The 11,269-nt window shown below is 35.3% G+C and overlaps 1 protein-coding gene across 1 annotated transcript; it reads left to right on the forward strand.

Moving 5' to 3' along the window:
* The first annotated feature begins 7,390 nt into the window (after positions 1-7,390).
* LOC108456869 (UDP-D-apiose/UDP-D-xylose synthase 2) lies at positions 7,391-11,049 on the forward strand. The gene is made up of 9 exons (XM_017755594.2): positions 7,391-7,877; positions 8,226-8,318; positions 8,467-8,574; positions 9,456-9,570; positions 9,652-9,785; positions 9,898-9,999; positions 10,104-10,196; positions 10,295-10,430; positions 10,529-11,049. The coding sequence occupies exons 1-9, from the start codon at positions 7,611-7,613 to the stop codon at positions 10,639-10,641; spliced, it is 1,161 nt and encodes a 386-aa protein (XP_017611083.1). The 5' UTR covers positions 7,391-7,610; the 3' UTR covers positions 10,642-11,049.
* The last annotated feature ends 220 nt before the right edge of the window (positions 11,050-11,269 follow it).

Here is an 11,269-nt window from a genome sequence, read left to right on the forward strand (position 1 = left end):
TCCAAACAGCTCTCTAATTTAATATCACACCTAATATTATTAAGGCTCGTTGATTAACGATTAGAGCCTAAGTTCATTTGATTTCTTATTATGAACAATTTTTTCTAAGTTAGCTAATTTACTATCGCTACTCCAAATAGCTTACTGATTTTATATCATAGTTGATATTACTAAGGCTCGTTGACTTACGATTACACACTAAGTTTATTTACTTGTGATCCTGCGTAACCTTTCTTAAGTTGATTCATGATTGCAACTTAAATATGATGATTTCAGATCCAAGTTAAGTTGAATAATTTAATGGTTCCTAATCACCATTTAAGGTATATTCGTTTAACTCATTTACAATGACCACTTAGTTATGTCGTTTGCTCAAACAAAATCATGATCAAACACTACAAGGTTTCAATAAAAGAAAAATATACCTCTTTCCATTACAAGATAAAAACAACAAATACAATGAATAGAAGGAAGTCATGAATTAACACTAATATCTTAGGGGTCCGCGAGCTCTTCACCTTCTCTTTCCTCCACTCATTCGTTAGCATCCCTTTCACACCTAGCAGTAGAAGCTACACTGGTTTCAACAGGAGTATCAGCAAAATGAAGTCTGATGGAATTCTTCCACTTCTCCACAAATTCCTCCCAAGCATCTCTAGAGAGTAAGCGTCGAAGTTTACCTTGCGAGCATCAAAGGGACCGCCAACCACTTAAGCATGCAGCAGGAAGTTAGATTTAAAATCTGGAAAATAATCTTGAAAGCTTTGCATAGTATCAACCTTATACTTTTCCAAAGCCTCTTCATGAATTTTCGATAGATTAGCCATAATAAGTCTATGTCGCTTATCCATACTTTTTTATGGTTGCCTCCAAAACAACCTTATTAACTTGCTCAATTGCAATCTCTCCATGTAATTTTTCAATATCTTTTTCAGTGAAAATGAGGCAATTCTGTAACCTCTTATTTTGATCCACTAATTTTCTGTTTTCTTCATCTAAGTGCTTGTGGAGCTTGCGATCCCTCTCCAGAACCCCTATAGTGGATTGGTGAGCATTTTAAGATTCCATCCTCCTTACCTCCTCTTCGCTAATACCTCCAGCGATCCCTACACTTACTATAGCAACTTCAGTCAAGGCCACTTGATGAGATAATATCAGCTCCTTCAATGATGGTTTCTTCACAGAGTTGGATGATGCAGAAGGAAAAATGTGCTCATTTACTTCTTGAGGCATAAAATCCTTCCACTGTTTTCTTACTATAGTAGGGCAATAAGGAAATTTCTACATGCTTAGGTGTTCATGCCACGAAAACAACATCTGTGTCTCACCACTAGTAGTGTAACACACTTAACCTATCTCTGTCACCAGATTAGAGTTATGGAACATTACCAAACAATCGAAACATCATTTAAGATTAAAACATCTCAATAAAATCATTTTACATTAATTAAATAAATCTTATTAAAAACTTATCAAACATATGCATTTGGGCCTTAAATCGAGCTTTTAAGGCCCTAAAAATTATTTAAAAGCAATTCAGGACTAATTTGAAACAAGTTAGAAGATTTGGGAAAAAATTACAAAATTTGAAAACAGGGATCACACGGTTGTGTTTGTAACAACCCTTTTTCAATAGCGTCAAAAATAGTGGTTTCAGAACCACGATTTCAATGAGAGAATAAATATTTTAATATTTATTTAAAGTCTATGAGATTATAATAGGGTCGTATTAGGGTTTCGTTAATAATTTTTGTAGTTTAAATGGTTAATTAGATAAAAATGACTAAATCATAAATGTTGCAAAATTGGGTTTCTATTAGTTAAAAGGGTTAAATGGCTATAGAAAGGAAAGTTAATGTACTTAAATGGTAAATATACCATAATTAAGTTATTGGATAGTTATGGACAAGATTTAATTAAATTTTTTTATTAGTAATAAGGGCAAGATGGTAAATTAGTAAATAAACATAAAGTTAATTAGGCCAAATATCATCATCTTCCTCATTTCTTCAAGCCTTGACTGAAATCACCATTAGAAAGAGAGCTTGGAGTATTCGATCACTTGTGTCTTGTGCATGGTAGGTTTTCAAGTCCCGATTTTATTGATTTTTATGTTTTTGAGCTCGTATTAACTTAATCTAACTAGTCTAGGGGGTTAATCTGCAAAACTGTTAAAGGGTGATGGACTTGCCATAATTGTTTTTGAATGTGTTTTGATGTTAATTGGAATATTATTAGTCTTGGTTGTTAAACAAACATGTTTTGTTAAATGATTTTTAGTAAATTTAGGGTTTAAGGATTTATTCATGAAAATAGTGAAATTTCATGGTAATATTATGAAATGATGATTTAAGTGGGTTGATATGAGTCCCTAAGAAATTTGGCTAACTTGTATGGAGGTTAAAATAGTTAAATTTCAAGTTACGAGCTTAAGGAATAAATTATGAAACGTTAAAATATTAGGGGTAATTTTATAATCTTACATAAATATGAATTATTGATTGAATTGAATACTTGAAGTATTTAATTGAATGAAATTATCTATTTAGATCAAGATAAACAACAACCGGATTTAAATTGAGGAAATGCGAAAGCTTCGGATTTGTTTCCAATTCCACTATTACAATCATAGTTGTCGAGGTAAGTTCGTATGAATTATAATCGTATTAGTGTTAGTTAAATTAATTTATATGTTATATCGTGTGAGTTCTAAATGAACTTGAATATACATGCATCGATGCTTTGAGTAATTGACGGATAAATAATCCCATTTGAACCTTAAGAATTTTAAGGATACGAAAGACATGTGGTTAGGGATTTCATGTTTCAGGTATTGGTCTTAAATGTCTTACTGATGGCTGAGGTCCAACATTTGTTCCAGATTCTCCACAGCTCATGTGAGCAGCATCGTGTAACTAACATTCCGAACCATAGCTCGTGTGAGCTATTGAAAAGGAAATGTTACGGTTATATGGAAAGACACACTATATGTAAGTATTCCCAAGTGTCTAATATAATTCTAGATGGTTCAATGGGTAAGCAAATGTTAAAGGCAAGGTATGTATACAATTGAACAATGGTTAATGATCTTATGAAAAGGTTAGTGAGTTAAATGATATGTATATGAAATCTACTTACGATATGATTGAACTCATATGTATCATGTATGAACTTATTAACTTGTGAGTTTGATAGTGCTTGTATAGGATTTTACTGAGCTTATGCTCTTGATAATGATATTATGTATATTTTATAATGTGTAATTAAGAAATGGTAAGTTATGTTTGAGTTTATACGAGCTTATTAAGCACTGGTTGCTTACGTTGTTACTTTCCTTTATTTCATAGATTACTGGAAGTTCGATCGGTTGAAAGTTTGACAGAGATCTATCACACTATCCAGCAACCATTTTGATAGTTTTTGAGTTATTTTGGCCATGATTATAAATGACATGTATAGGACTTTGTGTAATGGTAGTTCGTGAATGTGTTAATGGTTGATTTGGTATGTATATGCTTTTGAAGTTTATGTTTTGTTTGATGAACGTTGGAGTTTTGACAAGTTAGGTCATATTGGCCACTTTAGGTACTTGTAATGTATGATCATTTTTGGTATGTTTGTGATGATATGTAAATTGTTGTATATGATTCATTTGGTAGTCAAAGGATCTAGATTTTGTGCTTGAAATGTGGTTATATTGACTTGTTTTGATTAATGGTGTTTTGGTATAAATGTGGTGAGACAAGTTGTTTCGAATTGGTATGTTTAGATGTGATTGAATGATGCTTAAGCCTATTGAATGTGTGCACAAGTGGAGTGGTTGGATAGGTATGTTTTTACCTTGAAATAGCTTTATTTTAGGGTCAAATTTTGGAACATACGGCCTAGGACACGGGCTATCACATGGCCTGGCTACACGGCCGTGTGTCACTTGTAAGTTTTTAGTGTATTAAGTCAGTGTGTTATATGGCCTGCCACACGATCGTGTGCCACAAGTCAAAGAGTTACACAGTCTGGCGCATGGCTTGTGACATTGCCATGTAAACTAACTTAGTGACACGATTTGAGACATGGGTTGGAACACGGCTGTGTGTCTTTTTGTTCGATTGTTACATGGCTTGGAACATGTCACACGACTGTGTGACCCCTGTTTTCAAATTTTGTAACTTTTTCCAAAATCTTTTGATTTATTTCAAATTAGTCTTGAATTGCTTCTAAACTGTTTTTAGGACCTCGAAGGCTCGATTTAAGGCCCAAATGCATATGTTTGATAGGTTTTTAATAAGATTTATTTAATTAATGTAAAATGATTTTATTGAGATGTTTTGATGTTAAATGATTTTCGATTGTTTAGTAAAGCTCCGTAACCCTAATCTGGCGATAGAGACAGGTTAGGGGTGTTACATGTAGACAAAAATTTCATTAAACTTCCAGGAGGGTCATGTTGAAAAATCACACCAAAAGTGTCTTTTGTATGTGGTCTTGGTGGAGGTGGAGACCCAGAAGGAAAACCAATAGGAGAACGAATCATAGTAGGAACTGTAGCAATGGTGGCCACATCACCAGATGTCGCAGCACAATCCTTCCATTTCTTTTAGTGAAGTTCCCTTATAGGGTTACCCTCATCTTCATTGCTTAGAATAATATTGACAGCTCCAACAATAGTATTTTGTTTCTTTTGACTACTTGCGCTTCCTTCCTCAACAGAAGCACTAGAAGGACCTCCTTGCATATTTTGCATAAAAGATCGAATGTTCATGTATTCGTTGATCTCCTTAGATAAACTTGGTGATTCCCTGAACTCTCTTCAATGACGTGAGTTGTGTCTGCATCACCAACAAATCTATTATTAATGCCAACAGAAATCATAAGAGGCTTCGTGCTACCTCTTAATCCTCTGCAAGTTTAAAGGACTGCGAACAAGGCTTTAATTTATAAAAAAATATAAAAAATAATTTGCAAGCTCATTCTTTTTCCATAACATAATAAGTCTTAACTCATCAGTGGCACCATGTAGCCATGTGAACTGAGTGGGCAAAATTGAAACGGTGTCCGCACCATTATCATCACCAACATGCCTCCATATATTAAAGCTCAGATCTGCGAGGCAATAGTGAAATACATTTCTCACAGTTACCAACTTCTCTAGCTTCAATACACAGCCTAGCCGAAGCCGAAAAAATTAAGCCCACCCCACTTTCGATATAATATCTTCTCTTCGTAAGCATACACTTTTGCTAGGTGTAAACCATTCAATGGAAAAGTCAAAACCAACCTTAAATTTACTCTTTACCTATATGTACTTACAGTGATTCAATCGAAGGTTCAAAGACCAATTGGAAACAATCAATTCCAGTTTATTGCGATGAGTAAAGTAAAATAAACCCAGCGAACCCCCTCGATTATAAGCCTTGAGTTGGTATAGATTCTGGAAAACAGAAATTAATGGGGCCTCTTCTCGCCGGACACATGAAATAAAGTAAGCCACCACGACCCACCATGGGAAGCCAGATAACTCCCCCAGAGCTGTCCTATACTCGTCAAGTAAATTGTAGAAAAATAGATGGAGTGAAAAATGAAAACCTACTTCTAGTACTTGTAAGGGAAACAGAAAACTTCCATCAGTGGTGTCACTCAATTGCCTTAACCCTTCAACAATCGAGAACTTATAAGCAACATTGGGTATTTGAATCCCTTAGCAACCAAGTGACTATTCATCTATTTTTTCTTGGTGCTATAAGCATAGGCTTTCGTCTCCATAGGAGTATTCACTGGACGGTGTTATGAAGGCTCACTTCCTAAACCACTACGGTTACCTTGGATAATACAACCACTTCCTTTTGCCCTAACGATTGTGTCCAAATAAACCCAAAAAAATCACAAATACAATTTGCAGATTTTAAGAAAATTCCTTTGAAACACGATTATCCTTTTTAATTGCAGCTCTTTCTAAAAAAATTCAAATTCAAATGGTTTCATTCTTAGGGTTAAGGTAACCTCATTTTAAAAGAATTTTACACTTTAACGATTCATGTGTCCAAGAATGAAGGCACAATCAGTTGTATACAATTGTACTTCTCCTCAACATGTAGTGAAGTGTATATGACAATCTAAACTGAAAAGTGTATACAATAAGTTTCTCTCTCAATAATCTCGCACCTCGCGAAGCCAAGTTCTCAAAAGAGTCACTTTATAACTCTTCTTCGAACTAGGTGGGGGACAAATTATTATGGTATTCATCAGTACCATCCCGCTACCTAGTTACCTGATTGGATTTCGACCCGTAGCCTACATTGTTCGCACCCTGAGTTCATACATGAGGTGTTAGCGTCTTTTAATGAGCTCGCACGATGTGGATTCGCACTACCATGCAGGCAAACCCATACATAGAAAAAACGTGTTAATTTTAGAGTAGGATAGGTATTGACATGCAATAAGTTTCTCTCTCAGTAATCTCTCACCTCGCGAAGCCAAGTTCTTAGAAGAGTCACTTTATAACTCTTATTCGAACTAGGTGGGGGACAAATTGTTATGGTATTCATCATTACCATCGCACTACCTAGTTACCTAATCGGATTTCGACCCGTAGCCTACATTGTTCGCACCCTGAGTTCATACATGAGGTGTTAGCGTCCTTTAATGAGCTCGCACGATGTGGGTTCGCACTACGATGCAGGCAAACCCATACTCAGAAAACATGTGTTAATTTTAGAGTAGGGTACATATTGGCATGCATAAGAACCTACCTACAATGTCACATCCGTGAATAATAACCGTATCATATAAATAGAGAATTTAACCGGTTTATAAGGGATATACACATAAAAACACTCTTTTAACACTTTTAATTTATTTTACTAAAATCTTGATCAATATTAGGAATAAGTGGGTGCCTCAATTCTAGACGTCTTTGCACATTTATATTTTGATTTTCTGAAAGTATTATAATCATACAGATAATTTAAATTGATAAAGTACGTACTAGCCGAGATTTTCATCAATGGTTATCTGCGTGAAAAATATACCAATTTAACATAACTATCCTCTCAAAAAAATAATGTTAATGTAAACCTACAATCAAGATTTCAAATTTTTAAATATTTACTTATTTAATAATGAATGAAATATAGCTTATTTTAATTAAACTAAAAGAAAAAAAATTCACTTAACTCGTTCATGATATACATATTTTGCACAGAATTAATCCAACCCAAACCATCAGTTCTTTTATAGATAAAAATTTATGGTATGATTGAAATAATTATCCTCAGATCCAATCTAAACACGGTTCACCGGGATCCTGTGCACCCAACATTAGCCTGCACCATTTAAATCCTCCACGTGTACCTCTTATCATTCGAGTACAACGATTTAGCTACATTCGCGAGTACGCATTAATCCGGCCTCATCATCTAGTGTAACTTTGTAAAAAAGGGTCACCGTCTCTCTGTCAATTCCTTCCTTCCAACCACATATATACAGCACGCCCCTCTTTCATTTTTCTCCATCTCCATATCTCTCAGCTCATTTCTTCTCTTGTAACACTGCTAATATTTTTTTTATCGTCGTCTCCGTCGTTCGAAGATTATACAAAACCGGCGTCGTTTCAAATGGCTACGAGAACGGATCTTGATGGGAGGCCAATAAAGCCGTTGACGATATGCATGATCGGCGCCGGAGGCTTCATCGGCTCCCACCTTTGCGAGAAATTGATGTCGGAGACGCCGCACAAGGTGCTCGCCTTGGACGTTTACAATGACAAGATCAAGCATCTCCTCGAGCCTGACTCTCTCCCTTGGGCTGGCCGTATTCAGTTCCACCGACTTAACATTAAGCACGATTCTAGGCTCGAAGGCCTCATCAAGATGGCAGATCTCGTAATTTCTTGCCTTTCTTGCTCTCTCTCTTTTCTTATATCATTGATACTACTTCCTTTTGCTGAAAATTATGTTCAGGCGGATCTTTTCCTGTTTCTCTTTATTTTCCCTTGACTGCTTTTTCTTCGTTTTGTTTGTTTAGTGTTCCCTTTTGTTTTAATTTATTAGATCTCATGCAATCTTGTTTTTGTTTATGTGATTTTGAAGTTCCTCTGGAGCTACTTTTCTCCCATTGTTGTTTAAAAGCTAGTTTCTTATTATCTGTTGGATTTATTTTGTTGAGTTTCAAAAATTCTTGCTGAATTTATGGCGATTGATTTGGTTTTTATTGTTTTTCTGGCAATGTAGACGATAAATCTTGCTGCCATATGTACTCCGGCAGATTATAATACGCGTCCACTAGACACGATTTACAGCAATTTTATTGATGCACTTCCTGTGGTAAGCATTTCTCTTGTAATGGTTTTTTTGTCATCTTTTATTTCTCTTTTAGTTAGATTGATGTCGATGTGAATGAGGGGGGATTTGATTGTTACTAGCTTTTTGAGATCGAAGTTGAAGTCAGTGCTGTGAACTTGTGGTTTGATAGGTGAAGTACTGTTCAGAGAACAACAAGCGTCTGATTCACTTCTCTACTTGTGAAGTGTATGGAAAAACTATTGGAAGCTTTCTTCCTAAAGATTCTCCTCTCCGTCAGGTAACCTTTCACTTTCCTTTTTTAATAGCTTAATTGAGTATCTCTTGAAAAAGGATTTTACATCTATGCTTTGCTTTTAACAGGGTAACATGTGTGGTTTTGTATAGATCTTTCGGTGCTCTTTTTATGTGAAAGATTCAATGTTTATTTTTTGATTTATATGTTTTATATTTTAGTAGGAAAAAAAATTGGAGTTGGTGTTGAGCTGAAATGTCAAGCTATTTTAAATGAATGAATCTTGAAATTGGATGGTCTGCAGACATTGGTCAATGCCCTCCTAAAAAAATGGAGGGTCGTTGGTGGGAGTTTATGTGGTTGTTTGGTTCAATGTAATAGCAACTTACTGTGATAGTTGAATGGTTAATGAGGTCTTACTTAGTCTGTCAAGTTGTACGTATGAGTTGTTTATAACAAGTTATGCCAATTTTATTTGCTGGTCAGCCCCTTTATGCGCAAGCAGTGTCAAGCCTTGCGAGATCTTTATTCCTGCACTGATTATTGATATGATCTTCTCAAGTTTTTAAATTTTGTTGACTATCATTTATTTTCTTTCTTTGTCAGTCATGTTTATAACCTTTTTCTATAAAAAAAAAAAGGAGACTTTTGGAAAAGCTCTTTTATTAATTTGTTTGCTTCATGAGGCTGAAGGGTTCAAAGTATGCCATTTTTTTTAAAGACTTTTGTTTATCAAGCAATCTGCTTTTTAGACGTATTTTATGTGTATGGCTAAATCTGTGGCGATGCTGAGAATGATTTAGTATGCTTTGTTTTGTTTTTTTCTCCTTTAAATTTTTAAGTTTCCTTTAGTGTTATTGTTCCTTTTCCCCTCCCATATTTATAGATGTTATTAATATGTTCATTCTCTGATTTATGTGATATAGGATCCTGCCTACTATGTTCTTAAGGAAGATACTTCCCCCTGCATTTTTGGTTCAATTGAGAAACAGAGGTGGTCCTATGCATGTGCTAAGCAGTTGATTGAGAGGCTCATTTATGGTTAGCATCTTATCAAGTAGCCTGTTCCCAATAGAGATGCTTAGAATTATATTAACTGACTTAATTTTATATCGATTTCAGCTGAAGGGGCAGAGAATGGGCTCGAGTTCACTATTGTGAGGCCTTTTAACTGGATTGGACCCAGGATGGATTTCATTCCTGGTATTGATGGTCCTAGTGAGGGAGTTCCCAGAGTTCTTGCATGCTTTAGTAATGTTAGTCGAACTCTTTTCCTAATTCTAGGAATCCTAGACGCCGCCTATAATTTCTCCTTTCAATTCTTTGATAGTTATATTTTGAATGTTAATTTTTCTTTTTCCTGTTTAGAATCTCCTACGTCGTGAACCACTTAAGCTTGTGGATGGTGGCGAATCTCAGAGAACTTTTATATACATAAAGGATGCTATTGAAGCTGTTCTCTTGATGATTGTGCGTATTAACTTGTCTCTTCTTACTCACCCTCTTCCCTCCCTCATCCCCACATCTAGCCAAATGCAGAAATTAAACTAAGCTGTTGGGTTTCATTTGTCCAGGAAAATCCAGATAGGGCCAATGGCCATATTTTCAATGTGGGTAACCCGAACAATGAAGTCACAGTTAGGCAACTTGCTGAAATGATGACTAAGGTGAAGCACATAGTTTCTATAGTTCGTATTTTTATTTTTTTTATAGTGGTATATTTGATCACATGTAATTTATAACTACATGTCTTTGGGCTCTTCAGGTCTATGCCAAGGTTAGTGGAGAAACTGTGCTGGAGTCTCCAACAGTTGATGTCAGCTCCAAGGAATTTTATGGTGAGGGTTATGATGATAGTGACAAGAGAATTCCAGACATGACCATAATAAACAAACAACTCGGTAGGTTGTGCTTTTCTTAGTTGTTCTCGTATGATCTTTGGATTTTTATCTTGTAAGTGAATTGAGCATCTGATCAATTGTTTCATTACGGCAAACAGGTTGGAACCCCAAGACATCCCTTTGGGACTTGCTCGAATCTACCCTAACCTACCAACACAGGACTTATGCCGAGGCTATTAAGAAATCCATAGCAAAACCTTCTGCATCCTAAAGGAGGCTAGATGTTTAAACCACGGCTAAGAAAGGACTCATGAAATGTGCTTTATGGCAAATGTTTCAATTCTTCTTTCCCCCGCTTCTTTTAGGAAGTCTTTAAATATATCATATATGTTGATCTTCTTTATACCCCCCCTTTTTTTTTTTTTTTTTGTCTTCCCCATGTTGGTAGTCAATAGCTCACTGTAGCTCTGGCAGCTATGTTATCAGAATGGTTTTATGTGGAGACGTTCTTACAAGGGGAATGGTATTGTTTTAGTATTATAATTATTATTCCAGTGGAGCTTTGAGCTGCAGCAGCATGTTGGGGGCGTCAAATATATTACACAGAAGGAAAGGATAAATTGTTTTTATGGTTTTTTAGATGGTTCTTTAATTTGTCTCACCTGAGTTGTTTTGTTAATTTGTTTGAACCTCTTCACTTGCTCATGGTGTTATTATTATTTTATTCTTTTTCTCATTCCCTAAGCAAATCGAAGGGAAGAGACTAAACTGCCTGTTTAGTCACTAGTAAGAACGTCACGGTGTTGAAGAATTAACAGCAGAGTAACTAAATAAAACAAATTTGAAAATTTTAGTGATTAAATTGAAAATTTGACAGTTAGGTGACCAAAAACAGAACT

This window comes from Gossypium arboreum, chromosome 9 (assembly GCF_025698485.1).
Source record: "Gossypium arboreum isolate Shixiya-1 chromosome 9, ASM2569848v2, whole genome shotgun sequence".
NCBI lineage: Eukaryota > Viridiplantae > Streptophyta > Magnoliopsida > Malvales > Malvaceae > Gossypium > Gossypium arboreum.